We start from the raw sequence: 27497 nt of genomic DNA, 5'->3' as shown, positions 1-27497 counted from the left end.
TTCCTAACCCCCCCCCCCCCCCCTCCCCCCACCACACAGACTAACAGCGCCACAGATCCTAACCTGTAGCGCTATCCAGAGGGTGGGGGTAAAAAGATCACATCATGCACCCTGTGGAGGAATTTTAAAACAGACTTCAATTCATGGTCTATTCCGAAATGTCTCAAATGCCTTCTATGTCCTTAAACCAGTGGATATTATTTCTAGTTGATATCTGTTTGAATTGGAGCAAGGTAGCACCTCGCAAGAATAGTCAGAAGTATCTAACAGAAAATGTTGCAAAAAATCACCAAGACAGAGACAATGTCAATAAATAATGTGAAGTGACGTTTATTTCAAAAATAACTTGCAAAGCTGTGCTTACGTTACAAACATAACTAAACTGATATAACAACGTGTTAAACTTAGCAAATCTTAAATACGTTTGCCTGACTGGGGCTCGATAACTTATAGCTGAGTGATTGACGAACGTTGCTGAGTCTGGATATTTCAGAACCCAGCACCTTGTTACTTGTTAAAATAGACTGATAATATATGTAAGCATTTTTTGCTATAGTATCAGTTGTCCAAATTAAAAAACGGGTTTTATTCAGTCCTCAGCGCATGGCAATAATGGCAAAGGAAATCGTGGTTTCTCTTAACCTTAGCTAAAACTAGGTACTGATGCAAATATTATACGAGCCAAATAAGACAAATTAAGACAAAAAAGACAAAAAAAAATCCTCTGCGAGAATTACAGACCCAAATATAGGATCCTGCAAATCTACTTATTATCAGCTAAAACACTATTTAAAGCTTAGTTCATTTAATATCACACTTAACACGAGTAAGAAAATAAATTGTGCACTTGTTGTGTTTCTGAGCAATAAACATTTCTGGTGTATTTACATTTTAAATTTGCACGTATATTTTCCAGTTTTATGGTGAAATCTCCATATCACGGAGACCCCACAAATTTGAACAGCCAGCGGATATGAGCGCATACAGCGTTTCTTATACCAAAGGCTGATTGTGTCAGTCTTTTGAGGATTGTTCTCGGGCAGATTCATTCTTGGTGTATCCAAAGCCTGTAGGCTCCTAGGTCATCTTGGCTATGCCATGATTAAATTGGGCGGAGTTCAATAAGGGCGAAAATTCCTCGCCTAAACCGAATGCTTCGGAAAATTTCAAGGCCTGATCTCATTTCTTTTGTAACCGTCTCTCTTCTGACAGTTTCAGCAAGGAGAATAGCACTTTTATAGTTACAGATGGAAATGAGGCTGAAGTTGACATTGTTTTGATGCAGCACCTCCAGCTTTCTTGTGTGAATCGTGTTCTTCTTTAGCTAACTAGTATTTTTCAAGCATAATATCTATGAGAAAACAGTGGAGGTTTGTACCAAAACGAGGTCAACCTTAGCCTCACATTCACACAAAGGCCAGAGTACTAAGCCCACATCTGTCAAAAGATCTATCGCTTAAACGTTGGATAGCGCCATCCACCGAATAAATATCTATGTCCTCTATCCAAAGGATAACTGTAAGGGAAGCTAATTGCTATATCCAAAGGAATAGAGATTCATCCAGTGGAGAGCGTTATCCCGCTTTTGAACAACTGGGGCCAGTTCAATAAGTTCAGTCCGCACTAATCAATAAGGCGATACTGTCTGGTCACAAACTATTCACTCGACAACATCCATTCATCGACCATCTTAAAATTCCCTTTTGGTAGACGCTGGAGAAGAAATTTATGACTGTAATGACAAAACACTTTTGAACGGTGGTTGTAATGGAAAAAGCGCTTGCTATTTTCGACGGTTTAAGTGTGAACGCGAGAACAAAGCGCATTCAGTTTCAAACGAAAAGGAAACACATTAGTGTGGACGCCTGGTCTTAAAGAAACCCCATAGCGTCCATTAGTGACTTTGCTGGTATCCTTAGGTGCCTGACAATTCCTATAGAAAAAAGCTACAATTTGAAGCAATAATAAATATCATAGAATTCGTGTGACTAAAAAAATATAAAAAGCTTAGGAATACCTAAAATGCCGGATAGCTAGTTAAGATTGCAAAGCCTCCTGCCATTTCCCTAATTAAAGTATCTTTTCCGACGAGCCCCAATTTATCTTGTAAGGTAGTAGTTTTTAAAATGCCGTATCTGTGTTTGCGTTGGGAGATTCCACGGGCACGATCACAGCGGGATTGTCTATTCCTTTTTCTTTAGGGTTTGAAGAGCCATTCTGAAGGGGAGCCAAATTAAGGTTAGAAGTGGACTTGTGTACGAACGGAATTGTCTTTAATGGGGCAGGCTCCTCGGTCCATCCATCTCCGTAACTGTCCAATGGGTATGCGGGCTCACCGTGCTTGGGAATATCGAGACCTGAGGCAATCATTACATCATTTTAGTTTCAAGTACTGTGATTTAGCAACGCAGATTTTAGTAAACAGTGCAAAAACAAGAAAATAAAACAAATATCTCAGAGGATGGAGCACTGTGAGAGGTTGACAAAAGAAAGAAATGCATAAGAACCAATCTGGTGCGCAATCTTTTTTTGCCCGTTTGAGCTAGGTTGCGAGTGATCACCTAATCGGTGTTGTTTCGATCAAATTGTACTGTAGGATTGTTTAGGGGAAGAATTTTTGATCCAGTAAATTCTTTCACGTTTATCACTAAAAAGTAAAATACTATTTTTCTCATTAAATTTGGGAATTTATTAGCCCTCATGTGTTTTTCAAAAAGCTCAAATTTTGATACTTTTTGAATAACACACTTTCTTACAAATAAATGCCAAATTGAACTCGAAGTCGCATGACTACTTATACTAATAGCCTCCTCTCCTAATTTTCAGGTAAAATTTCTTTGACTATAGGGTTATTACTTACCTTTCAGTTCAATGTCTTTGTCAACACGGAGTACCCCAATAAGATTCATTGCGAGAAACAGGATAAAAGCCAAAGAACCTGACCAGATCATGATGACAATCACACCCAAGAGGTTCCAGCCAAATCCACGGAATGACATCAAGCTACCATCGTACAGAATTCCGGAATCCTTGTTGAAGATGGGCGCAGACAAGACTCCCCAGATTCCACCACCGAGATGAACTGTGCAAAAACGAAAGAAAGAGAATGATGAGATCCTGCTAAAAATTAGGCTTTAAGGAGTATTCGAAACATGGCCCTTGCAATGACAAGACTATATAGCAGCAGGAGCCAAAGCAGCTAGACTTATTTTGTTTCATGGACACGATGGTGCATCCTACTGCCGACCAATTTTGGAAACTATTTGAGATATCCTGATCAAAGTCTACCAGTCCTCAGCTGCTACGTTTCGTCATGAATACGAATGATCAGTGATAGGATGTAGAAAAGGATTGATAAAGGGCAGCAGAAGGCGCGGAAGCTTAACTGTTTTGATCGTTTACGGCAACTGTTATTTGAAGAATATCTGTTAAACCAAGCATCCCTTTATGTAAAAAAACTGCTGAGGAGTAGGAATGTTTTGAAGACGGGAACTTAACATTGATCGAGAAAGCATAAACACTTTTGGTGCATTATTGGATTGGACTTCGTATGATATGAAGAATTATGCATCAGTCAATTGAAACCCCTTCCCCCGACCCCCGCGGCATAGCCGGAAATAGCGGGGATTTAACGCACATTTAGCAACGTGTTGTCCCCGGGGAGCGGTGGAATTAACAAGATGCCTGTTCCACCCGGGTCATAAGAGGGGATTTAACGCGCACGCATTTTTGGAAGCGGGGACAGCAAGGGAGAACTGTATCTTTCTTTTCTTCAGAAACAGTTGTTTGAGGGCATCAACTCCCTTTGAGATTTCTGGATCTGTAGAAGCCTTCAGAAGCTCTATCATTGTATTTTTAAACCTTGCTGAGTGTATGCAGTGTTCTGATAAAGTGACAGGTATTTTTATAGGTACACAGAATATAAGTGCATGCACTTATAGGCAGGTATAAACGCAGTAACTGTTCGAATAAAGGCAACAACATTTAGACATGCACGTTACCATGTGAACATCGTGCGGCTCCGATTTGCTGTGCACCTCTTGTGAAGGAAGGTGGCCAGGGGATACCCTGAAGCCATTTTCAAAATAAGCAGAATTAGTTCCATGGCACTGTTTCAGGTCTTAAGGGTAGATTTTCTGACCCTGGTCTTTCCCTCTCTAGTGTTCCTCGGCCCGATGTGCGCACACCATGATCGAATTTGAATGTGGGTCATATAAGAGGTCCAATTCCACTGCAGTTGGTGAGCATGGTTAAAAATATGGTTGAATTTAGGAACAAGTACGGTTGAGACCAGCAAATACTGTAAATCCGAACTGAATCGTGTTTATTGTTCATGTCCTACTAATGCCCCGCTATACGGGGCTTTTAAAAAACTGTTTGGCCCCAGGGAGCCGGGAGATTAGCGGTGTTTTAACACGCGGCCAATGTTAGGGGGGGGGGGGGGGGGAGTTTCAGCTGATTGATGCATTACGCAGATCGACCGAGGCGTATAACATCCATCGGGATCTGCTTAATTCCTCATATCATACCAAAGCCGAATCCAATACCTACTCATTATCTTTGCTGTTCTTCTTACCTGCTACAGCGTCTAGTGGATCATCGATCTTTAGCTTGACGACAAGTGTACTCCATGCAACATAGGCTATTCCGGCGATAATACCAATGACAAAAGCAGCATAGGGATGAACAACGTTGCAACCTGCGCACAAAGCAACCTACAAAATAACGATCGAATCGAGAGTGGCTTCATTAAAAGGTGTCGTGATTGTTTGTTTGTTTGTTTGTTTTATTGGCAGTGAGCTTTGCCGCCATAATTACCTTAAAAAGGGCATTAAATCGGACCCTAACAACTACAGGCCAATATCTGTAATCCCTATAATTTCGAAAGTTTTTGAAAGAATTGTTTATAATCAACTTTTCCATTATCTAGATGATAATAAATTGCTACTAGGTTGCCAATCAGGGTTCCGTTCTCTACATAGTACGCTCACGGCTTTGCTTGAGGCAACAAATGCTTGGTCAGTAAACATCGACAATGGCCTTCTAAATGGCGTTGTCTTTATTGACCTTACTAAGGCATTCGACACCATTGATCATGAGATCATCTTGCGTAAGATGTCATACTTGGGTGTCGATCAGGCAGCTATAAAATGGTTCTCGTCGTACTTAAGTGGCCGAACCCAAAGATGTAATGTCAGTGGCAAACTATCATCTGCTCGTACCCTCAGTTGCGGCGTGCCGCAGGGTAGCATATTGGGTCCTTTGCTATTTTTAATTTACATTAATGATCTTCCCAACTCCCTGCGGGGCGCCGTACCAAGAATGTTTGCCGATGACACCAACCTTACGTTATCTGCTAAGACGTTAACAGAGCTTAAGCTAGCTCTAACCCCTGAATTAAATAACCTTAGCTGTTGGCTGAAAGCTAACAAGCTCAGTCTAAATGTTGCTAAAACAGAGCTAATGATTATTGGATCAAGACAAAGACTATTTGCCCAATGTGACGATGTAGAAATCAAAATTGATGACCAAATTATCAAGAGAGTCGATCATACCAAATCCTTGGGTCTTACCATAGATGCTCAACTCTCTTGGGGTAAACACGTTGAAGAGATTTGCAAGAAAGTCTCTTCAGCTATAGGCGCCCTAAAACGTGTGCGGCCCTTTATATCCAAAGAAACTGCAATTCAAATTTATAACGCTTTAATTACGCCTCATTTTGATTACTGCAGCCCCGTCTGGGACTGTTTGAGTGGGTTCTTGAGTGATAAGCTCCAAAAATTACAGAATCGTGCAGCCAGAGTTCTTACTAAATCACCCTTTGATGCGAGCTCAAACCACCTTCTCTCCACCCTCAGCTGGGAGAGGCTATCTCTTCGACGAAAGAAACAAAAAGCCTTAATGATGTATAAAACCATACATGACCTTGCTCCAAAATATCTACAAAGTCTTTTCTCTCAGCGTCACTCTGCTTACAACTTAAGAAACTCTGAGGGAAGGCTGACCCTGTCCAAACCAAACACCAATTATTTGAAACGAAGCTTCTCTTACAGCGGGGCCATGTTATGGAATAACTTGCCCAAAAACTTAAAAAACGCTGCATCCGTTGAGCATTTTAAGCGAAATATCAAGAAGGTAGCTGATATATCGGATTCCCACACGGCAATCATGTAAAGCAGTTGTAATTAGTTTTAGTTTTTAACTTAAGCTTAACTGATGATTTCCCGTGTTTAAATAAAGATTTACATACATACATACACCTTCCAGCCACCTCAGTCTCCACCAATGAAGGCAAAAGCAAGACCTTACTCTAACTACCTGAGCATTTGCATGGCGAAAGCTGAGTGGAGACAGTACTCAAGTGAAGCTAACAAAGTATGCGGCAAAGCATAGCAGTTTCATTGAAAGGCTTTTTTAGAGAGGTCATTCGGCTCTGTTCGATATAAAAACAGCTACAAACAAAAAAATAATAAGCTCATTCTCTTTTGTAAAGACTAACTACAGTTATAAAGCAATATCAACTCGAAATAAATGCGCAAGGACAACTCGTATGCAGCGCGGGCACACAACGCGCACAACGCGCGCACTGAAGTCACGACTAGTTTTGCAGGGATGATCTTACTTCATGGCGCGAAATATGTCAACCAATCACAAAAAACAGCAATCCAAGACTGAAACCTGCAAATAAAGCTGATTCTGATTGTCTTTCTCACCATTCCAGTCAGTCCTCCATTGATTGTAAACAACAAACTCCAGTACTTTTCTGCATATCCCAAACGCTTGATAATCATGGCAGTGATGGCACCAGCGGCTCCTAAAATGCAATAAAAAGGAATCATTCTTCAACCTTATCAATTATCCAAATACACAAAATTTGGATTGTTTTTCAGAGTTGATTTAGGTCATTGGTTTCCCGCAAAAAGAAATTTTTGATGCACTTATTAACGATTAGTAAGTGAAACACTTGCTAAACAAAATGTGATATATTTATGCAATGAAAAAATCGCCCTGTTTAACGAGGGTAACACTAAACACCGACCAAAATGGAAAAAAGAATAATTTAGTGTAGACAGCAATTGTAGCTGGAGTTAAGAGGATTGTTGTAAAGAGCGTAACGATCTCCATAATGAACGAAAGATCAACCCACGTAAGAAAATCCGGAATCCTGAATCCGGAAAATTTTTGCTTGTGGAATCCGGAATCACGGGCTTTGAAATCCGGAATTCCAATAACGACTGGAATCCGGAATCCAAGTACCACTGACAAAGAATCAGAATTCAGTACCTGGAATCCGGAATCCACAACGTGTAATCCAGAATCCAAGTCTCGGATTCCCTTACATGGGATAAAAAAGAGGAACTAAAGCCTCGGATTAGCCAAAAACTGTGATGTTTATATATGGGCATCTTGTTCGCTAACATTACCATAACTTTGCACTAGGTTCGGAAGGAGGATGAGGAGTAACGCGTTAAAGGCGTTTAACTCGCGGGACGCATTCGACACGCGTTCGATGAGGATCCGATCTGACCAATAAAAGCCGAGATTTGTTTCATAATTGATCACCTGCGCTGGTAAAAAAAAAAAAACTGGACGCATACTGTCTAGAAGGGTTTTCTGAGGATAAGGATGCAAAGCGCTAGCTTTGGCGGCGATCAATCGTTATTGCAATTTTAAGAGAATACCATGCTTAAGAGCAATGAGAAGGGGATGTCGATAACACATTTTGGCGAAAATAGTAACAGAGTTACAGTCTTTTCCCGAGTTCATTATTGATTGTTAAGGATGCTTATTCAGGCTTAGCTTAAATGAAGGCCGTTTACTATAAGTATCGTACTGTGAAACAAAGAGAGTGGCTACCATTACAGGCATACAACGCTCACGAGTCAAGATTTCCCCAATTTCAAGAGAATTTAAGTTAGAGGATGTGGAGTGCCACTTAGTTTTACAAATTGAAAGCGGTTTCTCACTTATATTTTTTATTTCTAAAGTAAGCAGAGGCTTTAGAATAGAGGAGGCTGCAACTTGAGGTGTCTTGAATACTTTTCTGTACCTTAGAGTGAAGAGAGAAGGGCGCTTACCACCAATTTTGAGGTTACGTGTACGACTGGAATGGGTGTTGTGTCAAATTGCACCTTAGCACTGTTTTGTGGAGGCTATCACTTCTCTTATTGGCTATTACAAGGTTACGCGGGAACCTGGGTCAAAATTCATCCCCTGAAACAGTCCCACAGTAAAATTCAACACAAACCGACCCAGTACTCATGCGCGGCCTCAAGATGGCCAATAGAAGCGTGGTCCTAAATGAGCATGCGCACAAAAAGTATTGAACTGAAAGCTCACCTCCGATAATGGTATTAACAATGGCCAGTGCGACTGTGTCAGCATCTCCTGCGCTAGCGATGGCTGCTTGGGAACCGCCATTGAATGCCAAGAAACCAAAGAACAAAATGAATCCACCCAAGGCAGCTTGCTGTAACCAAGGAAACAAAACAATAATGACTTATTCCTCCACGTCAGGAGCCCATTGGGTTATGGGCTGCGCTCCAGTTGTGATATGAGTATTTTCTTCCAAAAGTGAAGTGTGATTATGCTAAATCTTATTTTTAAAACTAGTAAAGCAACAAAACGAGAAACGTAACGACTACAATGCGTACATGTTCTTTATCTTTGATACAGGCAAAAGCAGAGTTTAACTCCTTATCCTTGATTGAAATTGTACTCAGAATCTGTACTTCCCTATCTTTGTTGTCAGTGTGCTGTGTTAGAAGTGATTTTAGGTTTCAGCCTATTGATGGAATCTAAAGTATTGCCATTTTTGCCAGTTTTAAAACTTCAGCCGTACAGACTCATTCATAGAGAACTCCATACTGGGACTAGTATCGACTTACCGGTACGGTATGGCCAGACAACAGCTGAGGTTCTCCGTTAACAAATCGACCAATTCTTGGACCAACAATAGCTGCACCTACCAAGGCAACCGTCCCACCGAGTGCATGAACAACGCCACTTCCAGCAAAGTCCTATAGATACGCAAAAGAGATGTTCTCAAGTGCAATAAACGAAGCGGATCGGGAGAAGTTGGGGGGGGGGGGGAGGGGATCTTGCAAAGGGTGGCGCAGTGTCGACGGCACTAGAACAAGTCTACCACCGATATGTCCCCGGAAGATGTCGCCCCAAAGACGGCTTAGCTCTTACAGAAAGGTATTGGATCGGGGTTGGAGGATCTTGTAAGGTGACAGGGGATAAAGTTGGCGCAGTGCCCACAGCACTTGTACAAGTCTCTCATCAACGGGGCACCGGGGAAAGTCGCCCTAAAGACGGCTTAGCTTTTACAAGATCTGGCAAAGTACACAGGACAGACTCCCAGGACCGATGGACCAACCCCTCAATTGGTCACTTAAAGTCACTACGGCTACAACCGCGTTTTGTATAAGTTTTTTCTGTCATCATTGTTGACGTTTTGCAAAGCCTATGTTTTATGTACGTAGTGTCAGATCTTAGGACGTGCGCATTCGGCATTTTCGATTGCTGCCCTTAACCCACATTGCAATATATTATCCCGAAAAATAAGCTGTCAAATAAAGGATAGCGTGGGGAGTAATCAAGAAAGTTTGGTAAAACTGGGAGTGAGGGGGAAGATTACGGGAAGAAGAAAAGCATTCCCGAGTATTGACTCCTCCGAAATTTTCTTTCTCGCTCCCATAGCGTTTTTAATTTCGTGTTTTTCCCAACCAGAAGACACCTACACCGGATTAGTGTCTGCGCAGCCGTTTGGTCAGGAATCAGCCTTCTTCCTCGACAGTAGAGTCCAAATTCGTTTTATGTGAATGCGAGAATTTCGTTAGGTACCATCGACTTTATATGCTCCTTGTTGAACTGATTAATTAGGCATTGATAAGCCGGGGAGAAATTTGTAACCGATCATTGAAGTGCTATGAAAGGCTTACCTGGTAAGTGATGGCTCCTCCGTCGTCGTATGTCACGCCTTTGTACAGCCAACCGTTACCGTCCCAGGCCCAGTGAGTGACTATCGGGTACAGGAAACCTTCAAAAATAAAAATTGAGTTGGCGTGCATTTCTTTTCCTTTTACTTGAGCCTGGTTTAAGAAGTGGAGTTCCGGGGGAGAGAGTGTGGTTACAACTTAAAGCAAGCGGGATTTAATTAGAAATAAGGCACTTTTTTCTTATTCACTCACCGTTGTATTTGATGCGACGTGAAAGAAATGGGTGCAAACATGATAATTCATTGAAATATTTGTTCAACACCTAGATCGAACACGCTATTGTAAAGCCGGGTTTTCTCAAAGCTGAAAATGTATGATCATGTTCTCTGCCTAGTTGGAGACTAACCCTGTGAATGGGTCTTTAATTTGTCTTTGCATTCAACGGTCTTGACTTCAAACCCCTTACTAACAATCACATGCTTCACTTTTCTTACAATTTGGCCCGGAGCGTTTCTAGACATCCCTACGCGAAACTAAAACTAATGTTTTCCCCTTGTTATGCTCTTCGTAATACACCGACCAGTGCACGTTTATCTTTAAGCTATGTATTGGTTCGTAAGTGTAGTAACATCACTATAACTGACCAGTCAGAAATACAGAGTACACGAGGTAAGCCTTGAACTCAGTTCTCTCAGCCATAGCACCGCTGACAATAGTTGCCGCTGTAGCCGCAAACACAAAATGGAAAAACCAATGAGAGAACGTCCCAGAAGGCAGGTAAGACAGAGCAAAATATTCGTGACCGATGAAACCATTGCCATCTGCTCCAAAGGCAAACGCGTAGCCGAACAGCCAATAAGCGATGGCACCCAAGACTGTAAAAATGAAAAAGAACTTGTTTAAGAAACATTCATCACTTTCATTTATGAACGATTTCTTTGACACTCATCTGAAAGAATTTATCATAGGGCTGTGTAAAAATAATAATAATAATATCAATAATAATAATAATGGTAATTTTATTTGTGTTTTTGAATGTACAATTGTAAATCTCGCTACGTATAGGGAATTTACAAATGCTGCTTGAGATTGGATTATTGAAAAGAAAAAAAAACAAAAACAAACAAAAACAAATCAAAACAAAACAAAAGCCAAAAAATTCAAAATTGCATTAAGTCTGGGCTATCCCAGTTCCTATTTCTACAACAATAATAATAATAATAATGATGATAATAATAATAATAATAATAATAATAATAATAACAATAATCCCCGTTGTACTATGATCTAAATAGCCCATTTCCGAGTTCCAGAAATCTCACTTTCAAAGCGAGGCCAAGCGCAAAACTTTTTCTTGTGAAAAGGGGTTTCATTGGTTAGGAAAAAATAGACTTACCGGTAATTTTCATATCAAAGGCTTTGGACTTAATCTCGTTTTGAAACAAAGGGTTGCATGGGCAACTCTGGAATGGCTTATTCAGTTACTCTTGTAGTGACCGTGGCGGCATATGAGACTATAAGACTTTTTTTTAAAAAGGTAGCTGTTTTTTTTTTTTCTGTTCAAAAATCAGTACTGACAAATAAATACTTACAGACATCCAAGACGTTCTTGATGAGGATGTTTGTTGTGTTCTTCGATCTCACTGAGCCGGCTTCGAGGAAAGCAAACCCCGCCTGCATAACTGCAAGATGAGGATGACTGTTAATTTGATTTTCCCTTAGCCGATAGTTAAAGGCATTTTGTTAGTGCGCGCGAGCCACTGCTTAGTTTGTTACACTGGTCAGTTACCATGGGAGCGGACATTCGGGTTTTCCTCAACTGATTAATTTGAGAAATCCCCTGTTGATTGATCGCAAAAGAATTGGGTCTGTCATGTAAGCGGACTTTGAGTGTATAATGGTGTTCGTGAACCAAAAAAAAAAACATACAACGTAAATAAACTAAAGAAGGGGTCGGCAGGGACACCGCAACAGCTGAGGCCAATTTCAGCCGGCCCGGCCCCAATATCTACATACAAGCGAATAAATGGCTTGCAGAAATCTGACGAATCACATCGTTTGTCTTTGTTACCAGGATAACACCCTTTTAATTACACGAACGTTCTAGAAGGTTATTGACAAGTTTCCTTCAACATATTTTCATCCAACTCTTCTCAAATCAATCTTGGTATTTAATATCACAGGGCGCTTTCCATTTAACAAAAATTCCTGTTTGAAATGTTAGAAATTCCACCTGCTCAGTGCGGCTGTTTTCGCAGGCTACGCGTTTGGTTATTGTTCTTGTAAGCAGGGTACAAAAGAGCTGTACTGGGAACAACAATTTTGTCAAATGGAAAGGGACATTTCGGTCCGACTGACCGAAATGCCCAGACCGGTCAAAGTGGACCACCTTCAAAGCTGGACCCGAATATTCCGGTCGAGCCAAACCGAAATGGTTCGTTCCATTTGTTGTAGCAATCGAAAATTTGGGAATTTTTGGTCGAATGTAAAGCGCCCATTGACTCTACTTTCGGTGACTAGCACGCTGTACTGGTTTCTAAAGTGGTTAATGCGGTCATGTCATTTTGAAGCTTAAGCAACTATCATGACGACGGCAACGAGAACGTCAAAAAAGCAGTAACTTTAACCCTTTAAACCCTAATATCAAAACTGAGATTCCCATTTACTGTCTCTATACTTTTTCAATATAAGTAGTTGGGAGAATTTGTTGAAATATCAATTAGACTCATCTTCCCTGATTCATGTACTCAATTCTCATGACCACTCTGTTTCCTTAAGTACTGATATTATAAGGAGAAATTTCATGCTGATCACTCTTGGGACTTAAAGGGTTAATAAGCAAAGCAACAACTCTGCACGAGCATTACGCTTTTTGGTATATTTCTCAAACGTCCACAGCAAGACTACGAAGTGAAACTAAGTCCTAATGTGACGTTTCATGGAAGAACGACGACGACGAATTTTCTTTTCTATTACTGGATGCTACCCTGTGAGCAGAGGCCTTCTCTTCTGCGTTCGCATAAACGCTAAAAGCCATGCAAGAGAAAAACCTCTGGTCGTAAGGTACTGGATGAGGGTCTGAAACCGGAAAATTCGGCTACATTTGGCTTAAAAGCTAACCCAATAAAGATTGAAAGAACGCAAATGCATTTTTTCAGAAACATTCTGCTCAAGCTCGCTATTGTTTAGTTACCAACGTCATTTGTTTCTATCTCAGTTAAGGCAAATATCGTACATTGTCACTGAGCACAACTCTTAACAGATAAAACTTTTGATCACTGTATGCGATATTGAGCGTGATCACCAGAACACGTGAAAGACATCTCCTCAGTTTTGTTTGGAAGAAGAGGAGTAGTGTTGGGTTGGGTTGGGGGTGTGTATGACCATAAAAATGTGCGGATCAAACCATTTGTAAACCAAATACACAAACTAATTATCATTTTTTTTGAGTTCATATTGAAAGAAAAATCCTTTCCTAGCCCATGGTATTTGTTTCTTTTCATTATTCCCCCATACTAAAGTTACATAACAATTTTTCACGCGACATGTTATGAATGATTGGAAGTCACGTTATTTTCTCTCTATTTTCCGTGATTTATGCGACATCATATTGTTACGGGAATGCAAACAGGCTCGTTATCCAGTGCCTATTAAACAATGAAATGAACCGCGACAAAAATATTGCATCATACAAAATTGTTGTGCATTGCTTAGCGCGTTAGAGATAAGCAATAAGCGAACCCCTTGGCGAGAAAATGGTCTCTGGTAAACGAATTTTTCTCCTTGAAAAAAAGCATTTCCTGTTACCATTCGATGAAAACAGTCTTTTTTGGGCACAATTCTAATAAGAAAGGCGGTTCCGAAGGTCAATCTATTCAAATAAAACAATTAAGAAACAAAAATGGAACTCCTGCCGCGTAACTAAGAGCCCAAGTTAAAAGGCTCCATGAAAACGGATATGAAGTTATTTTGTTGACTTTAAAGCAAACCGCCGTTCATTGCATTGGTCAAAAGATCTAAAAATGTTCAATCGATGCCAGCTAGCACGTTTTGATTTCTAATATGTTGTTAAGAAACAAAGACTATTGATTCTCTTAAGTGTTATTTAAGTTTGGTTATATCAGGCGCTGTCACGATACCGGGTTTTGCAGGTTTTAACGTTTGGAAAGTGGTTTTAGAAAGAGATATAAAGTCCTATTTCTGTCATATTTCCGAACTTTCGAGAAAGGCATTGGAAATTGAAAGATCAGTGTGTTTACCGTAACAACATATTATTGTTTTTCGTGCCTACTAGTCCATAAAATTAAATTTTGAATTGGAATGACGAAATAAGCGCCGACACTCAACGCCCCCCAAACGATAGAAGCCTTGCTCTGTGCGCATGCTTAGAAAGAACAGACGAATACGCTATTGAAAGAAAAAAAAGTCTGACGTCGACATTGCGACATGAGTTTTCTAAATAATTTGCGGAGTCTGAATAGTTGTTGAGAGTGGTATTAGCGAAATAAAATCATTAAGTTTAAGAAATATTAAGAGATCAACAACTACATACTCCTAAGTGCATTTTAATAAGCACTTTTGTGGGATGACATACTATAATTACGCACTTGGTTCTGCGTCGGTATTTTTCCGCTATCAACCCTCGTAAACACACGTCGCGGACAGTGTACTGGATGTCGTTAAACATCATACATTGCTTGTTGCTACCTTTCAGAATGACTATTCATGAGTCTAAGTTTTGTCCTAATAACCTCGATGAAAGACTGAACTACAAGTCCGATTCACTGTCGGTAACGTCAAACTACATCGAGTCTCACCTAAACATCTTCAAGTCGAAGTTGACAAGAACCCACCCCCTTACACTTTTACCGATTGTAAATACTTAGTAGGTCGTTTATTTTGACGCAAATTCAATATCATTGCATTTCCTTGCTGTAGCTCGCATTCCAAGATTTTAATGATCCTTAGAGCGCATTTGTTCTGTTTCCCGTTGATAGAGAACTTCACTTCGGTGCGCGCCGAAAAGGAATTGAAAAGTTAAATAAGGAAACTGGTGGTTGAATTTGAATACGTCGCGACGTACCCTAGAACCGAGTTAGATAAAATAAGGAAAAAGAAGATAGAGAGAGAGAGAGAAAAAGAAAAGATCTTAAGTGTTTTTACCAAGTTAGGTATAACAAAGTCTTTCGTGTTTTAACCTACAAAGGCTTCTTTCCAATATTAATCTGTGCGGACGTTCGTGACCGCATTTTTGCCAATACACAAGAGATCATCCTTTCACGCAATTTACACGTATCATCGGAGGTTTCATTTATCTTTTTTTAAATGATGTTTATCCGTCAATTGTACGCGATGAATTATGAGTTCACTGAATGACGCAAATGAAAAAGGCAACTCAATCCAATATTAAGATAATAGGATTTTTAACTATCGTCATGTATCGACTCTTAAGTACATTGTAACTAAAGGCTCCGATGCCGGAATTGCGCATAGCTAAAAGGATAAGCCCAATCTCTCGTGCAAGTACAACTTTTTCGCACATTATTCTTTTCACTGTTTTTCATTCCCTTTTTATGCTTACGTCTGCACAAACTTAACTCTGAGTGAGCAAATAAAAATAGGTTGGACAATATCTTTCCTGTGATCTAGTTCCTATACGTAAATACACCTATTGGTAAATGTTTACCAAGACGCACGCGAAAAACACCCCCTAGTAAAAGTGAAAGTATTTCTTAGATCTGATACTATATATGAAGACTGGTATATTTGCAGACAGGCCGACGGGGTTATTCTAGTGGCGCAAAGATAACATCTACTATTTTCCATATCCAAATATTAGCGCGTACGTTTTACGTACAATCGGCAATGTAACGTAATCATGGCAAAAAAGATATCGATTGAAAGACATCGTGAAACACATTTTGCGGAATATGTGAATAAAAGATCCAGTTCGAACATGGAAAAGCTGAAAAAGAGCCGTCAAAATACCTGCGATTTAGGGCTGACGCAAACTAGTATCAGACTACTAGCAAACTAGTATTGACGCAAACTAGTATTGAATACGTAACATTTGTAGTCTCTTTGTTTTGAACAAAGTTAGCCGTTCATTTCTGTCCGCTGTTTTTGAATCTGAAGATTTCATTTCACACTTTCTTAGATGGTGAAGCGACTAAAAATCACACACTCAATAGCCAATTTCCGCAGATTAAGCCGAACATCTAGCTGCGCAGTAAATAGGCAGTTTCTCCAGGCTTCTTGGAGAAACCACTAATTTACTTGAGAAAAGAGGATGCTGGGTAGACATCACATTATTTTGCCATCTAATTTTGGCTATATTGCCATTGATAGTTTATAGTCTTGATCTTCTCTCTCTTTATTAATATTCTTTGCACGCATCCGAAATGTATTACTGCTAACAAAAATGTAACAGAGGTAAAGTTCTTCGTTTTGCAAAGTGTTTTCTAATTTTGGAAACTGACAGGAACAGCTAAAAATGCCAAACAACTCTTTTGTAGAATTGCTGCAGTAGTTACAGGCAGATCAAGAAGGCTGCTTCGAGAAATCCCTAATTTTTGTCTTTCTTTTATGATACACGAATATACGTAAAAGTTTATAACTAAGAGGAGTCTAGTTTAGTGGCGCCAGAAATGATTAAATTTGTTTCAAACGAGAAAAATCAGTGTTAAACAAGTTTGAACCGGCTTTGTCGGTCGTTTTTGGAGAGCTCTAGTAGATAACCTGAACACAAACGTTCCGAGGCCAAATCGAAGTTTTGAGGATCGCTATTGACAAATTAAACGATGATCTTCAATAGAACGTAATTAAAGCGTCGATCGCATTGCCACTGATTCCGATGACGTTTGACAACGTTAATCGTGCGATAGGGGAGAGAAATCTTCCAAAAAGTGTTCTGCGCGCTCAGAGTTATTCTTTTGCTTATTACTCGAGCTCCGCGCCAGAAGCGTTACTACACAAAATGCGACGTTCAAAAACCGACTTTTTGATGGAAAACGCGCTACGAAAGCGACGTCCTCAGCCTTATAAATAGAGAGGCTCGTCTAATGCAAAACTCGCGCTGTTAGTCATGAAAACGATGAAGCGTCAGTGCCTCATGCCGTGAGGGATCATCGGAGTTCTCTCGCGATAAATCAACTTAGGAATAACAAATTCTGTTACGTAGGAAAGGATGTTTTCTACGGCATTCTAAGCAAACTTTCTCAGTGTTTCGTGATGTAAGAACGCCTCACTCTGCATTCGGGAGGCTACCTTTTTTTCTTGATGTTTTGCCAGTTACAATCCTTCCTTAAGCAGCAGTGAAATATTTCAAACGCCAACTACTTGTTTTTGTTATGATCTAGAATAAGCGTTTTTCTATATTGCCACGGATACAAGTTAACTGAGTCTTTCTCTTCTATCTCCTTCAGTTTTTGCACGCCATCCCTTCGACCTAAATCGCGAAGTGCAAAACGTAAACTGAACTCTTTCTTCCATACCCCAATGCGGTATTCCGAGAAGAAGCTTAGATAGATCAAGATTTAACACGACATTTCATTTGTTTACATCTTGATCAAAACTGACCAGTCACATCAATTATAGAAAAAACAAAAACAGCTGGTCGAGTTTACAAATGCAGACCAGATGTCCTTTGTAAAGGACGATGGACTTTGACTCCTAGATAGTAAAGAATAAAATTCAAGGGGTGTGCAAGGCAAGGAGCGTTGTTACACGCTCAGAACAACAGAACAAGTTGTAGTTCTTAAGGCCAGACTAGAATTTTAGTCTTTGGACTAGCATAACAGGAAATAAAAGCTCGATCTCAAACGGGCACAATCACATACATTCATTGACTTTGCTTGTCTGCATGCCTGACAGTTTGACCATGTTTATCCTTTCCTTTGCGGAGTTTGACTCTTACTAAACTGAGCAAATGCGAGACTCGCTTATTTTTCTGTTTATTTCGTTTTTGTTTCATTTACGATTGTAAGCCAGCCGCTAGTATCTTAAAAACTTGAAAGCCTTAACCGCAGCCGAGTCTCAGTTGCAGACATCTCTATCTCAGTATGGTAGACGAGGATAAACGTTTCCTAAGAGCTTCATCTCTTCATTGACATTCATGTTTTGTTTGACCTAGGGCTCATAGATCGACTACAGCTAGTTAATGTTTCTAAAAGTGGGCCAGCTGGTATCATCTTTTTTTATACGTCATATTCGGCTCGGTTAAGAAAAAGCATTGGCATACGCTACTGCTCTTACATTGAGAAGGTGCAATTGCGGCCAGAACAGATGAAAAACGTTATCACATTGAAGCCGCTGTATTAGTATTTCCGACGAAATCAGTCGCGACGATCTTACAGATTAAAGCGAGGATTGCATTGCCATTTCAGTCACGTTTGACAACGTAAGTCGTGCAATGACAGCAAGGGAGTTTTTGTTTTGCTAACTTTCTCGTTTCTGTCGTTGCTGTGGTTGTGTTAAGCTGCTAGTAGCGTTACCACGCAAAACACTTCTTGATATGCGTCGATTTCGCCTAAAAAATTGACGATTTAATGGAAAACACGCAACGACATCGACTTTCCGCAGGTACCCATATAGAGGTTCGCATTATGAGAAGCATGCGTGATTCGACAGATTTTGGACAATACTTAACAGGCTAAGGCGAAAGTCTAAATCAATTTGTTCTTAGTCCAAATATCTTCTGTCTTTAATTAAATAATGTCAAGAGAACATGTAGTACATCGTCTAGACAAAGGTCTCAATCCAGAGTACGTGAGAGAGAGAGAGGGGTCGTTGACAACGGCATCTGGTTGTATTACAAGTCTTTGCCAAGTAATTTACTGGTTTTATACAGTCCCTTAAGAAAACAGAGCCAATGGAGAAATCTTCCTCTAAAATTTGTTATTATTTTTAGTATGTCAGAAATATCCAACTCAAAAGCGTTCAAAGGACGTCTCTAAAAATGTGTGTTTAACTTGTTCGAGAAGTTGGCACTTGTGGTAAATGGAATTGCGTCGGGGGCAAAAAATCACGTTTCGGCTTTTTTGCCTGTGTTTACGTTACTGAAAGAACAGCTGCAAGCACTTGTCTGGTCTTATCCGCTTGGTAAATAAATGAGTCAATAAATGAAATTAATACGAAAAAGAAGGGAAGAAAACTGACTCTACAAAGAAAGAATTCAAAGCAAAATTAACAAAAGGAAAACAACTTCTTAACTTATACGGTTTACCGAGGAAGACAGGAAACGAAACAACGCGTAGTCATTGATCGAAACCGATAAACGATCGCAAATCAAACTGAATTGACAATGAACCTCCTTCAGTCGATATTTACGTACAAATAAATATGGACTCATAGCTGAGTGGAAAATCTGTTAAACTTTTATAGAGACTGCATAACTTGTACTTTGATCTAGCTAGAGTGAACTAAACTTCATCCAAAATTGGCTGATTGCAGAATAGAAATGCCCTGAATGCTTAGGTAATAAATCAAATAACTTAAAAACAAAAGAAAACAGAAAAAAATTTCGGGTTGATTAATGCACGCATTGACATCTGTTGTAGTTAAACACTTTCAATCGTTGAGGCGGAACAGGTGAAAAAGCCGGGCGTTATCAACATGGAAAAGAAAGCGTTACTGCTTTAGTATACCGGGTAGTATGATTAAAAGACTTGGAACTTTTAACGTGATAAATGTAGAGCAATGACACAGCACTTGCATGTAATATCAGGCTTGATTCTAGCACCATATTTTTCGATGTCTCATACTGAATCATGATTATTTAGACAACTTCTAAAATAAGTCAAAAGTGAATTAAGACTTTTAAAATATTTTAGAAACTTTTCACTGAAGTTTAAGTCGTGCGATAGTAAATAGAAAATTGAGAGGAAAAGTACTTACAATATATGATCACTAAAGTACTTACAAAAGATTAGGCAGCCCATGACTATTAAGAAGAACTGGTCCAGGTTGCTAGCAATAGTATCTATCTGGCTCACTGTCGTGGGGGTTTCAGTCGACATGTTGCCTTCCATTTTGTAGTCCTTGCTTACTTGGTTCGAATCAAAACAGAGACACCAAGACCAGTTTAGAATAAATCTCGCTCTTTTGCAGGAAGGTTTGAGAGAGGTCAACAATTCAGCTGAGCGGTCGACTGAAAGAACTTATCTAGCAGCCACTCACGCCTCAAGTAAAGGTCTCCACGAGAGTGTGCGTGTTATGTAAGACCCGGAAACATTGCTATTGTTAAATCACGTGATTTGGAGGTGTTAAAACGTCATGCGGAAAATAGTGCACGTGGAAAAAAGGAGACTTTGATCGTCTCTAGTAAACACAACGAATATGTTAACCTTGGATTTTATTTTAGTCTAAAAGGACAACAGTTCCATGTTTTTGTTTATAGACTAGAGTGTGACTATTTCAAGCAAAAGGTTTTACTTGTCTTTTGTACAATTCGTTATAAATATTGTGTTGCTATGGCCCCCGGGCACCCTACGGGTTCTGTTGAAGCCACTTAGGGGAGGAGTGATGAAATTCACCCTGGTCAACCAATATTGTTCAAGGGACACTATACTGACTAATCGAAAGTGACTTTTTTGTCCTGTAGATTTCCTAAATACAAGAAAGGCATATATTCCCATGGCTATATGCTTTCAATTTAATTAGTTACTTTTGCCTTAAACTAGCCGAATAGGTTGGATGAAGCAAGATCGGCTCCGGGCACAAAACCAAATGAGCACCTGCGTGTCGGTACATACCGATAACACAGTTATTTTTTTTGGAGGTTAAGGAAGGATCGGAAAGGGGAAAAAAATATGATGGAGAGGAAGCTGGTTATTAAGTGTTAGTAGTCTATTTTAAGGTACACTTTGTCATTCAAAATTGATCAGTAACGCTTAACAACACTGGAAGTAGAACACAAAACACGCCAACCGGGTAAACCTTTCCAATCTGGGGATAAGTCCGGTTACAGCGAATGTGTTGTTAATTTGCGCAGTGTACCGCCTAAACATTTACAACTTAGGCTGGAGACGAACTTTCCTCTGTTCCAGATTCGACGGATGCCGCCACAATCCCTCACCCTACTTCAGACATAAAAGCTTTAATTCCAGATACCCAAATTCCTCATGTTCAGTTTTAAAAGTAGATGATGCCCTTTGATATCTACATTACCAGCTGATATCTATACCCTATCCCAGTGACTTCTTTAGACTGTCGAGATCTTTTTCAGCGGCATATCGCACACGTATCGGCCGAAACGTTCCAAAAGAGGCTACACCATGATAGAGTCCCACCAGTCCAGATTTGAATACAATACGTGACCTCAACCTGCGTATCTCTCTCCCCTCCCCCTGTTCTTTCTCTGCACGCGGAAGTAGATGACGTCTGTAAGTACGCCATAGGGATTTTAATTAAGGGATTAAAGGAACAGTATCCCGTTACTGCGCATGCACCAAACTTTGATTTTTGGACAGGATGTCGCGAAATCAAAAGATGCGAGGAGAGTAAGACAATCTTGAAAAATCCGTTTGCATCGCGCTTGGCCGGGTTCAATACGACACTAAAACTTCTCAGGATTATAGATCAATGATATATTGTTCCTGTTAAGTTTCGATTTGGGCAAAATCTGGATTTTTTGGCGTTACTTTTATTGCCGTTGGCCGGAGGACCAAAAGATTGGAAGCACTTTGATGCCGATTGAAGGCTTATTTCTTCTGCTAGCTTCCATACAAGCTCAGATAATTGTGAAAGGAATACGCAGAAATGAAACAGCAGCAATAAAGACTGTAAGAAAGAAACCGTTGAGACATTGATGTGACTGAGGAGATCTTGTGGAGGGGAGCTTCGTGAAGCAGAATGTTTTCCAAGTTTTTCTATTATTAACTTATAGTTACTTAGTTTCTTATTATTTATTTTGAACTTTTTTATTAGTCTTAATTTAGGGCTCCTATTGATAACAGATATACTTTTAAGTATTCTGAAGTGATTACCCTAGTTAAATAAAGGTTTACTACTACTACTAACGACGCGTTAGTATACTTTTAAATGAATCTCCCTACGGCCGACAAAATCAAACAAACAGGCGCTACATGTTTTGAAAAACTAGTGACATGAAATCATAATATCATTTTTGACTAACCTTTGTGATGATTCATAGCGTTGAGATTGCATTTTTATTTATGTCTTTGAAACGTTTGAGGCTAGAACGCGAGGAAATCAGGCAGATATTACTGGGCTTGGAGCGATTGACCTCTGACACGAGTTTCAAATTAGAAAATATGTTTTTAAAGCGAGCGGAACGAGATTTTCGGGTCGCGAGGCGGCCCAGCTAGCGATAAAATCGCGATGAGTCTTCGAACCGCAAGCCAAATTTTTATATAAGACGAAAGACTTCTTCGAAAGTCTAAAATATTACTTGAGAATATAAACAACAAATCTCTGTCGGCGGTGCGGTCCGGAAGGAAATCTTGTCGAGTCAATTTGACAGTTCTATTGTCTTTTGAAGAAAAAACAGATGACGCTCGCGCGTGCGCATAATCGGGACACTGTCCCTTTAATATGGTTAAAACTTCATTAAGACTAATCAGTGGAGAGCAGCTGGAGAAGAAGATATGAAGATCACGAGATAATTGTAGTACAGATGAAAATCAGTTATGTTTAAGTTGATCCAACCCAAAAGTCGACAAAAAGTGAAAGAAGAGTCCAAAGTTCTTAAGGACCCCACGGCTATGATACAGTTGCCCTTTGAATTCTACGCGCTTAAGTTTGTTTACAACCGCTTTCTTGATGAAAACAATCCAAAACCTATGAAAGAATTTTCAGCGCATCAGATAGATTTAAAACCACCTCAGTTCGGCGTTTCATCAAGTCTAAAAACAAGTGACCTACGTGTTTCCAGTCGAACAAAAGTTGCTACAGACAGGGCTTTTAAAACAGTTAACGCCAGCTTTTCAAATATAGTAAATAACGAAGCACGTTAATACCGAGTTAATCATGGTGGAAAAAGGCTCAACAGCAAAGTATATAACGTTTCAATTTTACCGTAAACGGTATATGTGCCTTTTGTTTGGTTAGGTTTCTTGAAAACAATATTTGTGTAATTCCGGAAATACTAAGCCTTCCTAGCCTGAATATCGGAAAAAAGATCAAATGGTATTTTATTTATCTTCGAAACTAAACATACCAAAAAATGCATTTTTTTAACAGATATATATATTAAACGAGTAACTGAAATATCTCGGAATCATGGACCCTGCTCCGATGGTATAGTCAGTTGTCGAGGTGCTCTTTCAGAGACAGTACAGTAGACTCGTGCGAGCTAAGGTCCATTAACTTGGTTTCAATTTCATTTAGTCTGCAAAAGGAACATGTCATATTTTGGGTTCAGTTGATTGATAAGCTGATATTCAAGTGATATATGTTTTTCACTTTAGGCGAATGTTCTGAGTGTTTGCGCTCGGCGAATATCCCGAAATTAGGCATAAAAAATAGGCTTTTTGAACAACCGTTTCTGTTTTTGAACGCGCAGGCGTCGTGGCATATTCGGGCCTAGACTTTCGCAGACAACGACAAGCCTCAGGCGCGGCGTCAAAGGGTCGCTTGGAAACCGAAAACCTACAGTTAGCATGCAGGGAGCAAACATTCCACGCAAGCACTGCTCGAGAAAATGAAGTGTTTTATAGTGTCTTTCTATACTCCTTTCTTCGGGAAAAGGAAGCCAGTTAATCTATTACGGAAAAACAGGAATTTAGCATTGCAACACTTCGTTCGTATACAAATCAATCATAAAGGTGATGTTAGACGAGACTATTCGCAAGGACAATTTTTAGGGTAACACAGCGTTGCAATGTTGGAACAATGTTGCAACCGTTGCTGTAATCGGCCAGTCCTGTATTCAGTTTTGTTTTATTTTACACTTTAAGTGACGTCTGGCTACAGCATCTCTTTGATTAGAGATCCGACAAGAGGGACCAGTCAGTTTTATTTACGTGTTGCGTGGACCTCTGCATTCAAACAGTTTTTCCTATCAACACGTACGCATAAAGCAATCACGCTTTTTTCTTACAAAAAGAAAACAATAACAAAACCATCTATTGTGATGACTCATCCTTTGAGGGAAGATGGGCCTGTATTCTGAAGTTACTTTGTGTTTCCTTCCCGCAAAAAGCTATTCAGTGTACAAAAAATACGATGTAAGTTTCAAGGACTCGCGCTTTAGTTACAAAGAAGAACACAAGCTTGTTAAAAAGACGAGCGCAACTTCTTTCTCGATTCAATTCCGTCCTTAAAGAGATACCACCATTTTGTTTTTATATCAAGCACAGTTTCATACAGAACATTTCCGTCACTTGATCCCAGCAGTATGCGGTTACCCCGGATGCGTTAATGATCCTGTTTTTATAAAATAACTGCTTGCCGTCCATATTCCGTGAAGATTACATAATCACGACGATCAGGTCAGTTTTCTATTCACGTTATATTGCACACCCGACGGATAAGTGCACATTCCGGTAAAAATCTCAATCACATATTTGAAAATACGGCAAAAAACAAGTAAATTAACAGGATATCATGGAAGAAAATGCTCCATCACAGTAGTAAAATGCCGGGTAAAATGACACCAAGGAAGAAAACACTCCATCACGGTTGTAAAACGATATCAAGGAAGAAAAAGCTCCATCACGGTGGAAAAATGATATCAAAATAATGTTCATAATTATTATAAACTAATAATAGTGTCTTCCATTTCTAACACAGCAAAAGGAATTATCTTCCCGCGTTTCGTATCGCTTTGCCTTCGCTTTGTATGATTTTTAGACGTGTATTGTATTGTTTTGATGTTTTAACCTTGACGACGACTCACATCCATACACCAAAACATGCGGAAAAGTCAGTTCAATTCATCTTACACGGTTACAGGACGGCTAAAATCAGTTCTTCTCTTCGAAAACGCAGACATCCAAATGAAGTTGAAATGTAGAAGTTGCCAGGCATTGATTTGCAATGACTACTGTGGATAACAAAGGAACTTTTGTATTCAAAGCGGACGTGAGACCTTGATCCTTGGGAGATAACTTTTAGTTTCAGGCTCATTGGTTTAGTTGAAAAGCGTAAAAACTGCAGAAATTGAAAATTTTACTGATTTCTATTGGAATTGAATCATAGTAATTGAGTTCTAGGTGTTTAAGGTTCACATAATATTCTTTTGTTTTCCAAAAACGTTGTTAATATTGCTGGAATTGAAATCGGACAAACTAGAGTACGGAAGAGAATAAGAGCTGAACAGTAATGAAAAGTAATGAGAATAAGAAAAAAAAAGAAGCAATAAACCTTAGACGAAATACTTACAAAATATAAGGCATCCCATGAGTATTAGAAACAACTGATCAAGATTGCTTCCAATGGTTTTCACATTTGCTTCAAGCTTGTGGAAATCTACTGTATGGTTAGCCATTCTGCGAGTTTCGCTGGACTGGTTTCTTTTGTTCTTTCCTCAGCTAGATGATCAACACAGGTCGACAGTGAGAGTTGAAAGAACCAAAGTAGTTATCCTTTTACGAGGTTCCTTACTTGCCGCAGTTCACTGCATTTACTAGCTGCATGTGATTAAAACCTACCTTTCACCTCACGGTGCTTTTATAACAATGCTCTTAACTACAAAAGGGGCGATTTTCACGTGATCTGTCAAGTTGACTTGTCAAGTGAAACATTTAAACACGTGAGTAAATACGTCGCGGTTATAGACTTTGATCACGATCATTCATTCAGCTACAGGCCTCTTCCAATAACCGACTGGATACGCTTATAGCCTTTGCATTTTCCCGCTGGAATTTTTTGTTTTAACTTCATGAACAATAAACAAATGCAATAAAAATGCCACGGCTATACGCTTATGATGCAAATGAATTCACACAAAAGAATGTCATTGTTATGATAATCCGTATTGCCTTAACATTTTTCAAAGCACGTCAAGAGCTCTGAAGTAAGCTCCACCTCAAGCTCAACCATGCTTGAGAGAGCTCAAAAAGAGATCGCATTCCCTAGTGTATTGACTCGTTTTTACCAGAGTCACCGACAAAAGACTTGTCTATAGGCTATAAGAACTTGCAGTGGAAGCAAGTTTAATTTACTTGCTGACTCGAACGCAATATGAAATGAGCAACCACCAAACGACAAGACTGGTTTTGCCCCATCAATTTAAAAATCAGGAATCTTGCCGAGAACGGAATTTGTGGTTTGATGTGTCTATTATTGATGCATGCACCGCAATACAAAAGCACTTGGTACTTTGCATGTTAAATTTGCCCCTTTTCCAAAAAAAGGTTTCACTTTAGAAGATAGAATAAATAATTAGGATAACTCTCAGAATGTCTGCTGGTGTAATTGACTTATGACAGGGGCACCCAACGACAATTTTCGGAAAAATATCTGTTCGGAAGACGATTTGAGATCTAGAATTTTCGGAACATTTGTTGTAGAATTTCTTGCTTGCCTGCCTCTCCTAGGATTTTCGAACATCTAAAAAATGGTAAAATTGTCCATTTTCAACGGATTTTTGCCCTAAAAAGGTCACCTAGAATTTTCGGGAGCCTTTTTTCTGGCTGAAATTTTCGAACAGGTAAGTTTTGATCCCTATAATTTTCGGATCACTAGACTTTCAGCTAGGAAATCCGAACAGATGAAAAATTTATAGGGGATAAAAATATGCCCATATCCACCGTTTAAATACTAAAACACGTTTAACAATGCTATGTTTAAGTGGTTTTGAACTATATGCTCGTTGGGTGCCCCTGTTATGAGCTACACAATGTCTAGATTAAGCATAGCTTATTAAACACTCATATCAATTACGATTACTCGACAATGTTTAAAAAGGGATTAAATCGAGTATTTCGTTGAACGAGGCGAAGGTGGAAAAGTGATTTTATTATTTGCTAATATTCAAATCTAATCAAAATACTGTTCTTAGTAAGACAAATAAAGCTTCCTCGAATCATTTACAAACTCGATAACACACTTTTTGGACTTTGTAGTGTACAGACTTTGGCCCTTAAGCCACCTTGCTTTTGCCAGTTTGAAAAGACTTCATAAAAAATGCCAGCTTAATTAAGCAAACTCTTTCACATCTTTTATCTGCGAACATTGTTCGTGACCAGTGAACTCTGTCTGCCTTACTATTTTTCGCCCTCAGTGTATTTTTATTCCCTTTTGCCATATTTATCAAGAACAATCCAGCAGCTTAATATCGCGATATATGTCTCTCGGTTGATTTTCCTATGGCTCATGGGAAATATCAACGGCACTCTGTATATAAACCTATGATGTATACAAAGTCTGATAATTAAAAACAAAATAGACAAAAAAGGTGAAATGAGTAGCCATGGCAGAGATCATAGGCAGACCACCCTCTTTTCATGGAGCAAATTGTTACTCGGAAATGGAGCATTAATCGCAGAAATAAGCTACAGAAGTCACAAAATACACAGACAGTTTACTATCGCGGCGGATTAAGGAGGTAACTAAAGGAGATTTTAATGTAAATAGTTCAATAAAGGTTTA

At 39.4% G+C, this 27497-nt stretch overlaps 1 protein-coding gene across 2 annotated transcripts; it reads right to left on the bottom strand.

Moving 5' to 3' along the window:
* Nucleotides 1–314: 314 nt before the first annotated feature.
* On the bottom strand, nt 315–25580 carry LOC140940948 (putative ammonium transporter 1). Of its 2 annotated transcripts, none has more exons than XM_073389912.1 (10): nt 25287–25580; nt 11537–11626; nt 10589–10819; nt 9948–10045; nt 8889–9020; nt 8341–8470; nt 6714–6814; nt 4577–4715; nt 2861–3082; nt 315–2357 (listed from the first exon to the last, which is right to left on the bottom strand). In XM_073389912.1, the coding sequence occupies exons 1-10, from the start codon at nt 25390–25392 to the stop codon at nt 2122–2124; spliced, it is 1485 nt and encodes a 494-aa protein (XP_073246013.1). In that variant the 5' UTR covers nt 25393–25580; the 3' UTR covers nt 315–2121. The 2 variants fall into 2 exon arrangements, with proteins under 2 accessions (XP_073246013.1, XP_073246012.1); XM_073389911.1 differs by lacking the exon at nt 25287–25580 and adding an exon at nt 19864–20141.
* Nucleotides 25581–27497: the final 1917 nt, after the last annotated feature.

The sequence above is a fragment of the Porites lutea genome, chromosome 6 (assembly GCF_958299795.1).
Source record: "Porites lutea chromosome 6, jaPorLute2.1, whole genome shotgun sequence".
NCBI lineage: Eukaryota > Metazoa > Cnidaria > Anthozoa > Scleractinia > Poritidae > Porites > Porites lutea.
The sequence above is the reverse complement of the archived record's forward strand: the minus strand, read 5'-3'. Positions and strand labels throughout refer to the sequence as shown.

What these genes read in the sequence shown, in the direction of transcription:
- LOC140940948 (XM_073389911.1), bottom strand. Translation starts at nt 19,972, where the DNA reads ATGGAAGGCAACATGTCGACTGAAACCCCCACGACAGTGAGCCAGATA. An exon ending in CAAGAACGTCTTGGATGTCT is followed by an intron (nt 10,820 to 11,536) that starts GTAAGTATTTAT and finishes TCATTTTTACAG; the next exon opens with TCTTGGGTGCCATCGCTTAT. An exon ending in TGTTAATACCATTATCGGAG is followed by an intron (nt 6,815 to 8,340) that starts GTGAGCTTTCAG and finishes ATTGCATTTTAG; the next exon opens with GAGCCGCTGGTGCCATCACT.